General features: G+C 33.2%; 4 protein-coding genes across 4 annotated transcripts; 1 reads left to right on the plus strand and 3 right to left on the minus strand.

Annotated features, from left to right (window-relative positions):
* Window positions 1–700: 700 nt before the first annotated feature.
* On the minus strand, window positions 701–5,101 carry TRIADDRAFT_54454 (uncharacterized protein; the record flags this gene model as incomplete). The annotated part of the gene is made up of 11 exons (XM_002110941.1): window positions 701–827; window positions 1,334–1,338; window positions 1,501–1,859; window positions 1,942–2,005; window positions 2,078–2,165; window positions 2,239–2,394; window positions 2,663–2,784; window positions 3,063–3,143; window positions 3,227–3,406; window positions 3,765–3,875; window positions 5,060–5,101. The coding sequence occupies 11 exons, from the start codon at window positions 5,099–5,101 to the stop codon at window positions 701–703; spliced, it is 1,335 nt and encodes a 444-aa protein (XP_002110977.1).
* A 622-nt stretch (window positions 5,102–5,723) lies between these two features.
* On the plus strand, window positions 5,724–7,732 carry TRIADDRAFT_54455 (uncharacterized protein; the record flags this gene model as incomplete). The annotated part of the gene is made up of 3 exons (XM_002110407.1): window positions 5,724–5,751; window positions 6,446–6,567; window positions 7,223–7,732. 3 exons carry the CDS (start codon window positions 5,724–5,726, stop codon window positions 7,730–7,732), a joined length of 660 nt encoding a protein of 219 aa, XP_002110443.1.
* A 2,324-nt stretch (window positions 7,733–10,056) lies between these two features.
* Window positions 10,057–13,892, minus strand: TRIADDRAFT_22994 (uncharacterized protein; the record flags this gene model as incomplete). Its single annotated transcript, XM_002110942.1, has 14 exons — window positions 10,057–10,266; window positions 10,386–10,455; window positions 11,308–11,373; window positions 11,534–11,608; window positions 11,696–11,797; window positions 11,894–11,959; window positions 12,064–12,158; window positions 12,290–12,349; window positions 12,496–12,546; window positions 12,651–12,726; window positions 12,819–12,915; window positions 13,095–13,172; window positions 13,277–13,350; window positions 13,798–13,892. Coding segments are annotated over 14 exons (1,215 nt in total), but the record flags the coding sequence as incomplete, so codon positions are not given.
* Window positions 13,893–15,807: 1,915 nt separating this feature from the next.
* On the minus strand, window positions 15,808–17,359 carry TRIADDRAFT_54457 (uncharacterized protein; the record flags this gene model as incomplete). Its single annotated transcript, XM_002110943.1, has 8 exons — window positions 15,808–15,869; window positions 16,106–16,208; window positions 16,294–16,413; window positions 16,482–16,558; window positions 16,659–16,691; window positions 16,813–16,852; window positions 16,972–17,037; window positions 17,291–17,359. 8 exons carry the CDS (start codon window positions 17,357–17,359, stop codon window positions 15,808–15,810), a joined length of 570 nt encoding a protein of 189 aa, XP_002110979.1.
* Window positions 17,360–17,856: the final 497 nt, after the last annotated feature.

A 17,856-nucleotide genomic window follows, 5' to 3' on the forward strand; every position in this document is an offset into this window, starting at 1 on the left:
GCCGGAAGGTCAAGCTGGTAGACCAATATTTTAGCTTATTGACGTGAAACAGACAAATACAGTATAATAAAATTCGAGGTAGATATTCCTAATATTTATTTTCGTTTTGATTAATCTCTAAATGATTTTAGGAGGGTAAATTTTGAACCAAGATTATTATCGTATATACATTCAAATTGCCAATTATGGCATTCTGAAAAGTTATTTCATTCGTTTCTTATTAATATGGATATGTACTCGTATATTACTGAACCAAAATATTCGTTGGATTCTAGATATACTAAGCAAAATATTTTATTTCTCAGCTGTATTGAATGATGCAACTACTGTAAATTCATTATGATTGAAGAGCACAGGGTGAGAGAAAACAATTAAATCCAGTAGTTTTTAAAGCTACTTAACTAAATTTCACATGATCGGTAGTAGCCACAAAGAACTGCGCATAACAATAGATTTTATATTCGCAGAAGTGAGTTAAAAATTAAATCTTGTACTTAGTTTAAATTTAATATTGCCAACAAGCATAAATTGGTAGACCCTATAATTTTCTCTTCATTTTATTACTAAATACTTTATTAACTACAGTAGAATAATTCGGACAAAATATAGTACTGTCTTTCATATATATATTTACAATAATATTCGTTCTTGTGTTAACACTGCCAGGAATATAATTATGTAAAAATGATAGCATAAAATTTTAAGGAGAAATTAAGTATCTTTTTAACACCTCAGGCTCAATACGAAAATTAAAAAGGCGAAGCACCGGGCCTTTCAACGAAAACCAAGTACAATTACAATCGATAAGATTGTAATATTGACGTCGCCTAGGAAAATAAATATACAATGTATTAAGACAATCCAAAAAGACAACATAGATATGCTGCTACTTTCATATATCGTATGAATAAGATTTCCCCGAGGTTAGGGCAAAATTGTTCCGAATTAGATACAATATACAGTAGAACAATTGCATACGAAATGATGAATTGGAGTAATACCGTGACATCCACAGTTCGTTACACGTATACATGTACGCAGAATTATAGTGACTATTCTTGCTAAGCAAGATCAGTTCTACAAGATTGGAAAGTAACTTACTGTATAACAAAAAACATCAAAACTGCTGTCCAGTCAAGTTCGGTTATAAATTTTTAACATATGGCAATAACCAATTATAATTAGCAAGCATACAACGTTGTAAGCTAACATAGGCAAATTTAAATCACCCAGTCATGTAGTGTAACTAAGATTCTCTAACAGTAACGGCATTATTAGGACCAAAAGTAGTCATTACATGCATATCCACAAAACAACATATTATAGAACATACTTTATCTGTATGCATACACGCATACGTGTATTATAGTTAAAAATCAAATAAAAATCAATAAGAACTTAGAATACCATCTATTCTTACTATATATTGCACATTGTTAATACTGTGCTATCTCCGTATCATTTCATAATTTAAACTTCTACCTCTTCGGAATAACTAACCGCAGGAACAGATTTAGATTTTTCTTGTTGAAACTGAAACATTCCCTTTGTATTGGATAAAGTTAAGTTAATATTATCAACAGATACAGCCGCATGTTTATCTCTCCGCGTAACCTTCTCTTCTTTAGTGACAGGGAATGATTGTCGAGTTACACGTAACTCCTCTACAGATTTTGCTTTTATTGGATAAGTCTTGTCAGCATTTAACAAATCTAACGATTTACTAAATGCTGCAGATGTACTAAGGTTGCCACTTTTTTTGGTGGCGCTGCCAGTTCCATCACTAGCTTTATCTTTAATTGGCGTCAGTTTCCTTAAAGCTGTTTCAGGATTGTGCGATATATCTACGTAATTTAACGCTATCATTATAATTAGGAAGCTAAATGTTGTAAGTAATTTAATTTCAGTAAAAAATATGCTCAATTGCAAATATTGTCTAACCACTACTTTGAGTCGGCTCAAGTGACACTGATTCATTCAATACATGTAGTGCAGCATTGGTTACCTAGAAGATACGTTGGATTTGAGTAAAGTGTTATTATAAACAAAGTAAAGCAATCAAATGACGAAAGCTAACCAATAAAGTGTCAATCATGAGATCCATTGAAGCACGATAATGGACACATTTTAGTGCGCGTTTTGCTATTTCTTCATGGCCATTATGCCTAAAATTGAGTAGTAAACTCACTGTCTGTATCACTCCGAACTAGATCTTGTTGCATAATGAAGTATACTTACATTATGTACAATAATCCGGCCACCATATTATTAATTACTGCAGAATTAAGACATATTCTAGGCAGTTTATCCAAAGCTGCTCCATTATCACCATCTTTACGGCTTAAATTATAGCGATTGCGATCGCAGTCATTTTCAAATCCACAGTTTGCAATCCTGAAAGTAGGAATATTAAAATAATAAGCTTGCGTTTGGCAAATTCTTTCGATACTGTATATTTCATAGCTATTTACCTAGAGCACATTTGACAAAAGCTTGTATGGGAGTATTCCGGTAGCTCGGAAATGATTTCGTTGTAAATGCTGATAATCACGTATATTATCGAATTTCTACAGCGTATAATGCAGTTATTGAGAAAATAATCAGTCTCTGTTGTTCTAAACTAATTGCAAGCAGACAGAGTATGATAATAACTATCAAGTACCTATTAGATGCATTTAACTGATCATAAATGCTATAAGGACCAGCACTGGCTACCGCAGCATGATTCCTATCGTGCTTTCGAAGAGCTGATTGAGTAAGAGCAGTTACCTTATCAATGGTAGACTAGAAAACATAGGATTAGAAATTAATTAACGTTCTGAAGATAGTTTGTCATACTGTCACAACATTACGATTGGTAACACTTATCCATATTATCTACTTTTACTAACAGTAAATACTTTATAATACGAGAACTAAGGGAAGTAAACATTGGTTATAAATATGTTGGTAAGACAGTCGTATTGAAAAAGTCGCTCGCTTATCATGTCTTAATTACAAATTTGAAACTAAAAGCGCAATCAGTCGACAGTAACTTTCATCTTGTGCAGCTCTATAATTACCTGATTATAAATGGATGGATGACTGACAGAGGGCATTTTAAATAACTTACACGAAGGTTCTCCTTTGTGATCTAGAACGGCCTAGTTCAATGTAGAACAATCAATCGTCACAGTAGTATAAGCAATCAACCATGCATGTAATATTAGGCCAGTAATGCACTTACATCATTATATATCTTAAGCAGACATGGTGTTATGTAACTTTGTTCTGTGCTCTGGAGAGCAACCGACACAAGGTAATTCCAGATAATACCAGGTACGAATTGAATAACAGCCGGTAAATAGTTCGCGGTTTGTTTACTACTACAGGCTGATGCAAGTAACTTATAGATTTGGCAATTGATCTGGAGATAATGAATGCAATGGATAATATGTATATAAATGGCTAAGGTTGATATAGACGAATCAACTCACGACAATCAAAAATCTTAAGTTATTAAAAATCATTTGAAAAAGCTTTACAATGATTAAACGACTTGCTCTATAACTCTTTATAGTTTAACCCATTGGTAGATAGTATAAAACTAGCGGTACCAGAGATACTGGTAACTCTACGTATACTGCATAAAAGACGAAACAGGAGAAGCTATAAAAGTCGAATGGCGCATCAAAAAGCGTTCGATAACTTTTGACACCTAAAATTAAAGTGTGCCTAGCGTACCAATTATACCGTGCAATTTTTAAAATGATTAGAATGCCAACCTCAGATTTTCCAGATGTCCTTAAAGTATTTAATTCCAAGTTGATTGCACTGCTTAATGGAGAATTTGGTTTCAAATGTCGTAAAACGTTTGCGGTATCATTCGCAGAAGCCTGTAAAATATTCATCAATCTATAATATCATATACGTACGTATATGCAAATATACATCAAACAACAATATCATCATAGTCCTGGTAAGATCAGAGTTTACTGTATAAAATAAAATGAAAGAGTACATGTGCATCAACTAGGTCAGTTTTTTGGACATGATCCTACTTTCAATACTGTAGAAGCCTGTAAAATATTCATCAATCTATAATATCTAATATCATATACGTACGTATATGCAAATATACATCAAACAACAATATCATCATAGTCCTGGTAAGATCAGGGTTTACTGTGTAAAATAAAATGAAAGAGTACATGTGCATCAACTAGGTCAGTTTTTTGGACATGATCTTACTTTGAATACTGTAGAATAATACAGAAAAACTAAATACTTTGTTTGTGCGAGGCTTATATACGTATTTGGTACCATGTAAAATTCTCAATGTTGCGCCACTGTGATAATTAATCAATTAGGATATTAATTACATACTATCACGTTAAAGAACTCAAAGATCTGAAATATTCAAGATGACGTTGTCACTTATCGTTTCGATGTGACTGTCGCAACTATCAAGTTTCAAATAAATTTTTACATTGGTCAAAATTCTCAAGACACAGTCGCATCTTCATGCGGTAAAAAGTACACTCTACAGTCTATTAATATAGACAGTACTACATTAGATTACGGGGTCGTGTCGCACTATCTCGCATACAATAATTATACATACGTGTAGGTTCTTTTAATTAATTCATTGAATATATCTATTTGATATTACAGTAAAACATCTACACTAATATGATGCGAAGTAAAATAGAGTTGCACAATCTACACCATAGAGTAAGACCCATTTAAATGTGAGTTTTAACACTCTTATTACAAGCAAGTCTAGTATTGACGCAACATTGTCATACTCTAGTAATATAACATAAAATACGAGTAATCACAGCAAGTACAAATATCTTCGTGGCCAAAATCGATTGCTATTACTATTCATAAGTCGTAGCGTATAGGTGGCGAGACCTAATTACCTTCACGACCCTGAACAATAATATACAGTAATCTTGTGACTAATCGCGATCGTAGACTCCGTGGATTAATTAACGTATGGACTCAACTCAATTCAATCGTGTAATAATCTTTAGTAAAGGATCAAGATCGATCTACATCCAGAGAGAGAACTTACAGATAGTTGCTGAAGCGTTTGCTGTAGTTCTTCCGGTGTCATATTTCAAATTTTGACTTTTCTACCCACCACCATTTGGCTTCTAAAACAAGAAGTAGCTGTTGACTAACAAATTCCAGGCTAGCTAGTGTTGATCGTAAGCAACAAATCACTTTGCAAAAGCACTCTATTGTACTCGTATCGATGCTCAGCCACGGACTACTGGAAGAAGCCCCTGACAGTAAGAGTCTTGCTATGGCGTGGCGCCATCAAGATGGAAGTCTAATCAATTTTTATTACTCTTAATTAATTAATTAATTAATCCTTGGCTGTACTGTACAGTGTACAGTAAAGTAAGTACTGTACACTGTGTCCAGTACTTAAAGGGTCTGGTGAACTGTACAGTACAGTGTACTGTACAGTACCGTCAGTGATAAAAAAAACGTTTGGACTACAGTACTGTACTACTCTACAGTACAGTATACTGTACTGTCCAGTGTACAGTATGTACTGTAGAAGTGCTGTCCCACATTGAACCGAAATTGGACCGGTTCGAACCAGACCGTTCTCAGGTCTAAGTAACAGTATCTGGATTACTCTGGATAGCTCACCCAGCCTAGCCTGGCCAGCATTGAGCTTTTGCAGTGCATTGCCGTTTACCAGCAACCTCTGGATCGCATCCAAGATGTCGTCACTAGTTCCGGCAAGAATCGGTAAGTCAGTGCTCATTGTTAGCAATTCTAAAACTCTCTAACTGCAAATACTCCTTACTCCAATGGGTCATGCTTATGATAATAATATTTTTCATATGTGTACTGTGTAAGATAAATTGAGTAATAATCGTAGCGTTGTTATGATCACGCGGTAATTTGCAATCTTTAATGCGTGTCGATGTCGGTGCAATATTTTACAAGGACGCTTGAATTCTCAGAATCACACTATTATTATGAATCTATCTGTAAAGTGCTATTAATAACTGTAATATTATTTTATTATCATCGTTCTACAACCGATAGAATTAAATTTATTAAATGATTGTCAATAGAGCCGTGAAATGGCTAATAATTCTTGAAGAAGAATACTCTACCGAATGAGTGCATTGCATCGGAGTCATAGTATCGCTCTGAACTTCGACTAGTGTTTTACGATACAACTACTGCAGATCTTATAATGGCGATTGTGATCATAATCAACTGAGATTTTACTTCAAAATATGACGCATAGTAAGCTGAGTAATAATCCATTTGCTCGTATCATCATATTATAGTCATTTGTCTTGTTAACAGTTGTATCCATTCATAAGAACCAGATCTATTGGAACTCTTATGCCATTGCTGCAATTATTAATTGTAAATTCGTGACTTTGCATCCTCAGGTCTTATTTTAACCTTATTTGCAACACTATAGTTCGTAAAGCTACAATAAGAAAGTATTTTCCGAAAGCTCGCAAACCGTCAAGACCTCCGAAACCGGATGTTACTTGTGCTATTAACAAGCGTGCAAAGCAAGCCCAAAATGTTCAACGTGAGGTAAGTGATCTTTTCATGGTTGCATTTAATTTTCGTTCAAATTCAATAAAAAGCTAGGGCTGTAACCGTACGTTTTAGGTAAAGCTATCCATTTCGTGAAAAATTATATTAAAATAGCAGGTTTGCAGTATCAGTTTGCTAAATGTCAATCGGTAATTATAATCATTGTTCAATACTTATTCCGAAGTAAACAAACTGGACTAGCTAGCCTTAGCGGTACCATGGACTACTTAGAAATTAGATCTATAAACCGACACCAGTTTAATTGACATGAAAATTAAACGATTACTTACAATGCGTGACTTTAAGATTGGTCGTTTAGGAAACACTTTCTGATGCATCTGGAAATCTACATACTTCAGTTATTTTCTACAAATTTACATCATAGCCAGTATTAGGAACCAATACAGCATAAAATAAGCGATAGTTTAATGTAGGTACTATTGCTAAATCTTTGTACACAATTGGAGATGCAATTATGTTGCATTAGTATGATGAAATAATCTGATATATCACTTACAGTTCTTCCTGCAAGTACAACATACTAAGTGTGATGTAGCGTATCATCCACTTGTACAAATAAATGTATAGTAAATAGAAATATTATTGTAACTAAATGAAATGCGGCATGAGCTAATTGCTATATCTTTTACAGCCGAAACTTAGGAAACAAATCATATTTAAGGAAATCCGAGAGATACTAGATGTAAATAAAATGGTGACCGCATTTCATTACAATGACGGTATCACATCTGCAGAGTGGGAAGAATTGCGTTATATCTTGCGACAGAAAGGAATCACAATGAAAATTGTACCCAACAAGCTTACCCAGAAATCTTTAGAAGATACTCCTTATGTGAATATGCAGCCTTTATTTGTTAGTTCTACTGGTATATTCTATAGTCAAGAGCCAAGCACTGTAACCGATATGATCAAAATTTTATCTAAGTTTCCCAAAATTGAGATCCTAGGCGGTAAATTTGAGAATCGATTGTTAGCAAAATCTGGAATCTTAGATTATGCTCAGCTACCTAGTATCGATGTTCTTCGCAGTCAATTTTGTCAGTTACTGATACAAACTGCATCTAGAACCTCGTCTTTATTAGGTGGTAATCAAGCACGTTTATCCTCGCTACTAACACAACACTTAAAGGAAAAGAGCTAGCTTTTAATATGGAACTGTAACATAATTTCTAGCAATCACCATTACTTATCTATATGATATATGCAAATCCTTACAGAATTCTGCTCCACTACTGTACAGCTTTCACATGATAGCGCTATTTTTCTGCGAATGTAAATCAACTATAATGCTGTAATAAACCTTGTATGAAACCGTGATAATGATTTCTCTTATCTACTGCATATGATGATATCCTCTCATACAATAAAGAATAGTTGTATTCTAGCTGGTCAAAGCAAAATTGTAGACATCGATCGACAACTACCTGTTCAATGGAAATGGTAGAATAGTAACTAAAGATCAGCACTAGAATTTTGTTTTAAGGGCACTACAATGTACGTCATTCTACAGTAATTTATAGTAATCTACAAGGCAGATTTGCTGGTAAGAAGATTGAACTATAGACCTATTGCATTGCCTTCTTGCGTTATCATCTCAGTCGTGATAGTTAAAACGCCGCCTAAACCGCATACCATCAACTGTACCTTTAATAGTCTTATATCGCGCTAGCGGACTTTTATTCACTTGAATTATAAAAGCGATAGAATTTTTTCATTATACATTATCATTTTATACCTTATATGCTAACATGCAGGTATTTCTATACAACATAGAATTTAAAAACTGTGCTATAAGTGGTACAGTTGGTACGATCATGGTACAAAACTCACAGCAGAGTTGTATTTAGGCATAACAATGGAAAAGATTATTTCATGGTCTCAAAATTAGTTTCCTCAACAGCTTCAACTATATTATATACAGTAGATAAATCGCCGAAAAATTATCCTTCAAGTTATCACAATAGATTAAAGGATAAGATTTAAAGAAATCATTTGAGAGACAATAAGAAAGAACGTGAGGTATATAAGTTGTTGAATTCCAATATTGAGTGATTCTAATGCTTGTGGTCGTGGGACTGGTGGCTGTTATGGTGGTGACCATGATCTTCAGGCTTTGCGTAGAAATGCTCAATCCCACACGCTATGACAAAAGCGCCCAAACCCCATAGAAAACCTGGAAAGACCTTACGAAATGAAGCTGCTTTATTATAACGTGGATCGTATCGCCAAGCCTCAAATCTGGCCCATGGATCTTTTAAAGTTTTTTTTAATGCCTTGTATTCTGGCTTCGTAGACATCGCTATTTGGACAAGAAATTTTTAAATTTATTTATAATCAACAGCTGCCAGTGGTTCCTGTGATCGTGGCCACTCCAATGATATTTTCTTCTACTGATCCCATCGGAAAAACGGATGCGCTTTCACCACTCATAGTACCGTACCGTCCCCTATACAGTACAGTAGTATACTGCACATGCACGTACTGTACTGTACAGTACATGTACTGTACTGGTACCGTGGTCAAAACTGTTATTTCTGTACTGAACAATGAGTGGACACTGTACTGTACACTGTACAGTACAGTCTAAGCATTCTAGGCCACCTTACTTTCTAGTACGCGCATGTGCATAATATTATCGAGTACGCGCATGTGTGTCAGCATAGCATGTTAAAGTACCGTGTAGCATGGACTGTAATCATCATTTGATTTGTTACAGCAGTGTGACTGTGTGACGCATGACCAGTTGATTACAATATTATGGCTGTATGAGACACTACTGTACTAAAAAGAGAGTGGACAGGAAACGGTCCTTCCGTACGTACTGTACGTTCTGTGTACCTATACTAAAAATGTGAGACGACTATTGTGGTGGTCATTTGAATGGAAACACAGAGTATACATAAAATCCAAGAATTTAGTTTTATTGAAAGATATATATATTGATTATTTTACAAATTTAAAATTTACTGTAGTTCTATTCCAATGGTGGTACATCAGGATCATCTACAAAATCATCATCAGGGGTATCCGTTATTTCCGATACCTTCGGTGAAGATTTTGCAACCTTTGTTTTTGCCCAAGTCTTGTCATTGACTATGTTGTATATGTCAGCATTCTTTACTGAAGTATCACCAGCTTCTAATTTCTCGTGCCTGCATTTAACGTAAATCAAGAATACATTAATATATTACTGCAGTATTTGCAATGATATTACGAATAAATTGCCATCGGATTATATACTTCACAGTATATACGGTACAGTATACAGTGCTCGTACACCTAAAATACCGATATAAAATGCTATAGATTTTGCTTCCGTAACTTACCTTCTTGTTGAGACGGAGTTTGTAGGTGGTCGGTTTTCATTAGCTTGGGGTTTTACTTCACTCGCAGATGGCGATATTTTTGCCTTCGGTTTGTGCACTTTTATGATTTCCCTTACCTGTAAAAGGTAACGTTTACAAATTAAGTGATGGGTTCAATATACTCTGGTCTACATCTATGAATATATAGGATTGATGAAGTAGATGATTTGTCAATCAAGATGTGTACTGTTATATTTCGTTTCATCAGCGATACCTTTGGCATTGTTATAACTAGATGACCGGTCGTTTGGGATCGTTTAGCTTCCGATCGATCTGGATTAACCTCTTCCGCTAATACCAGTTGAAGAATCTACGTGTATTAGTTAAAAATGGCTATTAGCTAATGTATTTATGACTAGAAGTCATGTACTTTCCTCTAGCATACTGTACAATTACTTAAATAGCTGTATCATAAACGTGTCATAATACCTTAGATTTTATTGTCACCTTCACGTATGTCGGCTGAACATCAACGTCTATCAACGATGTATCCAAATATCTAAGGTAGTTGTTAATATTTAATTAGCAACTCAACGCAGTAATATCTATGTAAGCAATTTCAGTAAAACTGTGTGTTAAGTTATTTTTGTATCTTTGGTCAGAGATATGTATGATCACAAAATAGATCGTACATTGCGCTTTCTTTTAGGGATCACCTAATCAGAATTTTAATTCATATAAACAAATTGATAAACTAAAACTGCTACACTGGCTATTGTAATATAAGGATTTACGGCATTTGTAGTTCATTACTGTGGTGGATCTTGAGGTTGATCCATGACCCTTTTCATAAAATGTAGCTCGTGCTTTGCTACTAGTTCATTAATTTTATTGAAGCTTGAACTGTACATATACATTAGCAGAGTAATCGAATGGTCGTGTAAGGCTATGCCGAAGAAGTCTTAAGACTTCCTTATACAAAATTGTATCATAGTAGCGTTGTACTATACAGATATTGAAGTTTACTAAGTTGCTAGACACGACACAGACAAGCATTTTGATAACATAACATGTTGATAATTTGTAATCTTTGATTACTATATCTTACAACTTACCTATTATAATTATAATTATCAGACATAACATTATGCTATGTTTCGGACTTGGTGTCTTAGTGTAACAATACACATATTTTAATGACTATTCGCGACAATTACTATTCTATCGGCAGTTATTTTCCGCCAATTTTTGCAGATGCTTGCGATGAATGTACCATGTTTGCCTCTTAATAGTCATGGTTTTTAACGACTTTTATAAATTAAATGTAAAGTATCTTATGAAATACTGAAATTACTCATACTACCAGCTATTTTCAAAGGCAAAAAATAATAAACTAATTGCATAGACTTACTTGTAACAGGCGACGTCGAGGACTATATTGTTGCTTTCTTCATCATCAATTAGCTGGAAGTCAATCCTAAAATGATTCAAGCAGTAGCTCAATTATTTCATTTCTAATAATAACAAGCATGAGAACTGATATACAAATGTCTGCACCACTTGACGATCTCGCGGTCTATGTAATACACTGTAAATAATTATGTATAATAGGATACAATATAACCGTTAATACTGACTTGGCCTCGTTCACATTTAGAATTCGTCCGTCTTCCGTCTTTAAGCGAACCTGTCTTTTGGGTTGCTGTGTATCACTGCCATAATCCAATCGGTACAAAGTCATTTACTACCTTAACCCGAAAATATTTTCGGATCTTCTTATTACTATTAATAATCTCTACCTGCTTTTATTGCTCTGGTCTTCTTGGCGCTCTTTCTGCAGTTGTTCGTGTGTAGCCTTGCGAGCTTCTGGAGTATATGGCATTTTGTCCTGCCAAAAGGATCTACAAGTGAAATATTTGGAATGAAGTTATATCGCAACGATTGCTACTTCGTTAGTGATTTTCTCATCCGTATGACATATATCAATCAGTAATTACTTATTTGGCTTGTCATTTTCATTATTTGAGTCTACATCATTTTCATATTTTTCTTCGTTGGAGTCACTAACAGATACATGGGCACAGTAAGTTCAAAATCCATTTGTAACAATAAAATATTTTATTTTAAATCGGAAAAAATTAATTATTTTACTACAACTTGTCAATACCCTGCGTTTGTTTGCGCATTAATATCGGTATACCAGCGACCATCAAAGCCAGGTTTGTTCTCGTTTTTTCTTTCCTCTTGTGACTTTTCTGCTGCCTAATTAAATTACCTTTATTAACTTTGATGCATTGTTTTACTACAAAATATTATAGCATACTGTCATCCTTTTTAAAGGCTAAATCATAGTTAAAAATTGCAGAATGAACTATATTTCAAATATCTAATACCCTTTTAGCTGCATATTCTTCTTGCTGCTTCTCTATACTCTTTTTTATGTTAGCATAATCCTATTAGAATGTTAGGAGTACTCTTATAAGTGTACATCTCGCGTCTCCAATTTCATATATTTACGATTTGAAATCACATCGCTTATTTGAGAAGCTATAATGCTAGCTTATTGACAGTAATTTTACAGCTATTACTTGTTTAATACCTGTATCGCAATTATTCTCTCTGATCTTTCGACATCTTGACCATCAAGACGCTAAGAAAAATCAGTACTTCAATTAAGTATTTATTCTTGTATTAGTGTGCAATTACAATGTATATTACCGGATGCTTTATATTTAAAAATATACAGCAAGATACCTTCAATCCTGGAAGTGTGGCTATAACATACTCTCTATAATGTTCATATTCTATACATGGGTTTCCCGTTAAGTATCTGTCAAAATAGCGATTTTATTTGTAATTTATTACGAAATCTCATTGCTAGAATTGATTAGTATTAATTTAAAGCTTTATAAATTGATATACAATTCTTTAAAGTTGTATAGTTTCTTTAAGCATTCAACACTTGTCAATTCACCAACAAAATTGACGGTTAAATCCAGTTTTTCTAGTGATTCACACCCTAAATTAATTGAATATTAATTCATAATACATTAAGATTCTTTCTCCGAAGATTTCTTGAATTAGCTGTAGATCATACACTCTATAAACATTTATCTATTGCCAAGCATTTATTATCCATTTCTAAAAGTTTAGACTAATAATAAAGAGGTAAATGAAATTTATAAATTGCGATCTTACCTTCCAAATTTTCTATTCTTTCAACGTTATTTAACGCAAGATTAAGATACTTTAACTTTTTTAGACGACTCACATTTTCTAAATGATTTTATTTAAAAATTTTGCTGTTAAACTATAATGTAAGTCATTATTACATAGCTTACTAGTTGACTTTATCATGGATTTGGTAATTGATCACTTACCAATTTTAGGAATAAGGTTGCTTTGTAAGTACAATATTGTTAGATCACGACACCATTTATCTAAATATTCAATTCTAACACAATAGTATCATAGAAAAATTAGCTTTGAAGTTAATTCCGTTTAATAAGTATCCCTTCAAGATTTTTTTTAGCTTCAGTAGAGTATAATCATTCTTCTTAGAATAATAATGTCACTTGTATCGCATCTATAGCCGGAATGGAACTAAATACTATATCGTCCTTGAAGAAGAAGTAAGAGTTGATTACCATAATGTAATTTACAAATAACTAAGCACGTATAAGCCTAAATATAGACCAAATGACTAACCCATTATAAACAGGCGATAAAGTAAAGTATACAGACCATTCTTGGCGTGTAATTTATGTCTCTGCATAAATTTTAAACTTTATACCGAAAGCGATATAGGTAATACCCTGTATTATCGCGTTTAGCATAAGAGCGAGCTAAATGCAATGGTCTTATTTACAAAGTTCATGTGCATCAGCTATATGTTACATACTTTTCAATATCTTGCTGATGTAATGATATTTCTTCCAACGTCGTAATTTCCATATTGTTATGCTCGGCACGACGCCTTATTAGTTGTTCTGTTACTGCATTTTATTTAAAAAATTATATTCATATACTTGAAATTAGATGTAGGTAATACGAGCTTCTAATCATAACATCATCAGCATAGATACAACACACAATGTGCCTGTATGTGAGAAGTACTGTAAAAATCAATTGAGAATGTAAAACAAAATACACCTTAGCCTACAGATACGTATAGACATAAATTGAAAAGTAGCATATATTAGCATCTGAAAGCATCTTCTCTCACATTTTTGATAGCAAAATCAATGTACAGAACTACATTGGGAGATACTTACTGAACACCATAATTATGATCGCGTATTTTGATGTTTTGAAAGTCCAATAACTCTTGATAAATACTGAATGAACTTGTGGCAGATCACGGCAATAACTGTACGTTATTTCACTACTAACCACAATAAGCAATAAGCTAATAAACTGTTATATTGAATTAATAGCGCTATATAGGCACAAATCTGGTAGGTTCACGGTTAAAAAGCAACGCTTCACTACTAGGGTATAGCTCTATACTGTTCTAATCTGACTAAGTCAAAGGCACCATACGAGCACAGCTTTAACATTTACTGTGGAAAATTGCATATACGAGTATGTATCGAGCTGATACTACGTAACAACATTCACTATCAATACGTCACATAGACGTACGTTACTGTAGTCCATAATCCATATGCGGATAATGAACTACTACTAACAAAATAAAAATAATACTATGCTGTGAACACTACGTGATACTTGACATTCACACTATGCATTTCGTATTTCGTATATATATATATATATATATAAATATGATACAAGAAGCATAATTAATCCATAAAGTCTCGTCTAGTTGCCATAGAAACGTTTACATTCTTAAGGCTCGATTGAACCTCAGTGCCCACAATATTGAAGCATGAACTACTTAAATTAAATAGTTTTATGAATGAGATGAATAATTTAATTAATTGGAAATGCTTCCTACAACTTCATATTATTACTTCTACATTACTAAATAAAATCGTAACTATAATGAAATTATTACGATTTCGCATAATGTAGCGTACTGTTTGATTAGTATTATTACGTACGCGTACTATCGATAAAAGATATTTCATTTCTACGTGTAATACAAAGTAATCTTAATATTATACACTATACAGTGGTACTATGAACGTACACGCCTATAATCTAACCTCCATGACTTTGCGCTATGTAGTCAAGCAGGCCCCTTGAAGAATTTACTAAAGATACGAGAATGCTGTCAAAATACGCTCACACTTAAATATATCTTTTCTCCTGCAGTAATAATAAAATATTATTCACACATAATCTCATAACATAAAAGTAATATGGAATTTGGGCATTGATATTTTTATTTTAATACAAAATTTACTTGCAATACAGATTTTAGTTCTCATGTACCTCTATTACTTCGTAATTATGTATGAAAGGATTTATTTAGCGATGTAAACTTTTGTCCATATTTAATTACTCTGAATATATTGCTCTAGGTGAATGAGATAATATAAGGCCTAAGACCAGCGAATTTAACAATTTAAATTAATGTCTTTATTTCACATTTAAAAAATTAGGGTTAAAATTTCTTTCATTTTTAAACTTTTAATACATTTGTATAGTGCATTTCTATCGCAGCCTAAAACTTGTCAGCCTAACAAACTTCTCATCCTCTTTTGTAACAATTTACTCATCACTTCTAACAATTCTAGTTCTTGAAGAAACTGAGATAAATCATAATGTAGCGAGTTTATTACTCTCATTTAATTACGCAAGCGATGTAATGTTAAACTAAGATTATTTATATATATATATATACAGTCTCCATTATATCGTAGTGATAGATGTATACAAGGTTTCATCTCGGACAAAGGTAACACACTGCATATTAGTTACATTATACCATTAGGAAAATCATTCATAGCTCATCATACACAATCAGAACTGAATAAGGTACATCTGACATCCAAGTTAATGTTGCTTTAAGTAAAGAAAAATTTTATCCAACTAATAAATACAAAATATTCTTGTTTTATCATGGAACATTACGCATTTTATATTACTATCAGAAAAGCCTAATGACATTACAATGGCATAATGAGTGATTTTTATGCCACAACTGTAATTACCAACTGTTTCATATAGGGATCTCTATCGACAGCCTTACTCCGTACTGTTAGCAATAGAAATTAACGTTCCAAATAGTTCTTTGATACCTTGACCAGTCGCAGCAGAAGTTTCGAAATACTTCGCATGATGATTTTTAGCCCATTTCATACCCTCTTCTTTTTTAACAACTCGTTTTTGATTGCAATCGATCTGATTTGAATAAAAACAAAATATGGAATTACATAGTTCAACAGTAAATGATAATTATTAAATTATTAATGACAACAGATAATACCTTATTTGCTACTACAGCTATTTTTGCCTTTGTTTCACAATATTTTTGAAATTCCCTAAGCCAAGAATCTAAATCTTCAAAAGTAGCTCGTGTGGTAACGTCATAAACAAGAAATACCGCCTACATGACAATTAAAGAGTTATTCGATTCAAATATACGATACCTAGAGACTGTATTAAGATGGTTACCTTTGTTTCTTCGTATAATTCGTTACGAACATCACAATATTCATTTTGTCCAGAAAAATCCCAGATATTAACATATGCTAGTTCAAAATATTAGAAAGTTTCATTATAGAGCAAGTTAGTTGTAGTGCGTCTACTTGAAAAGAATCCTCTCAAAATTTACATTATTTTAAAGCATACTTTCCGTGTCGTCTTCAGAATGAATTCTGAAACCTATTTAATTATTAATAAGGATATAGTTATAGTAAAAATTATTCGATTTTATGAAACACGCACATTTTATTTGTAAAATTAGAAATTTTTGACTAGAACACCCAGAAAACTATCGCCCTACCATAATCCACCCCAACAGTCGCCTGGTACGAGTCTGAGAACTGTAAAATTCAAATCAAGTCTTTATAAATCCCCTATGACGTTGGTGATAATCTCTATAACCGCGTAGATGTTATCTAACAGCTGAAATACTATTTAGTAACGTGAGAAATTGGCTTACACCGGCGTCGCAGAAATTCTTGATAATACTGGTTTTACCAACATGAGCGTTACCCAAGGTGATAATCTAGCGTAATGAAAGATAAATTACTTATTTACTACAGCATTTTCCTATAAAAAAATAACACGGAACTCTACTATTAAAACTAGACAGTAACCTAACGAAGCTGAGTTTACGCTCTACGTATACCTGCATGAAATTGTGAAATATGATACTTTAACCTCGCAATCTAATCTCTGTAAATCGTTTCATTCACACTAATAACGCAATCGATGTTTCGTACCTTCATTAAATCTTTTACATTTACCCTAAATCTTACCTTACACCATTTAATAGAAGCGGCAACATCTTTCACTGGGTGTGTAAGGTGATCTTTTTCCCTATCCATCACTCTCAAAAACTTTAAAGAATATTGCTTTTGAGAATTTCATATGTTTTATCGGCTTCAATTACTAGGGTTTGAGCTATTGCTAAGTTTATCGCTTCATAGTATACTGTACCTTACTAATGTCATTTAATTTTTCATGTATACGTTGTTTAAACAATTATAGCATATTTTACCCTGTAATCCAAATTCCAGACACAATCAGCTCACAAATTTTATTTTATTTCAATCGACAGCTCTCTTTCACGATTAATCAGAGTTAAAGGAATAGTTGGTATACGTCTTTAATCTTTTCACAGGGCTTAACTATACGTAGTACAACAGAATACGACTATACTAATCCTGAGCACTTATTCTACTAAGTAATGCCCAGTAATTAGGCATATAACAACTTCGATGGTTTATACTTATGATTTGATTTACAATTAATCGGATATTATACCGTAATCAAATCGCTATTCTATAGTATCTCGCTAGTAGTTAGTTGTATAGGTTTCCAA

Source organism: Trichoplax adhaerens, genomic scaffold, assembly GCF_000150275.1.
Source record: "Trichoplax adhaerens TRIADscaffold_3 genomic scaffold, whole genome shotgun sequence".
Classification (NCBI taxonomy): Eukaryota; Metazoa; Placozoa; class Uniplacotomia; order Trichoplacea; family Trichoplacidae; genus Trichoplax; species Trichoplax adhaerens.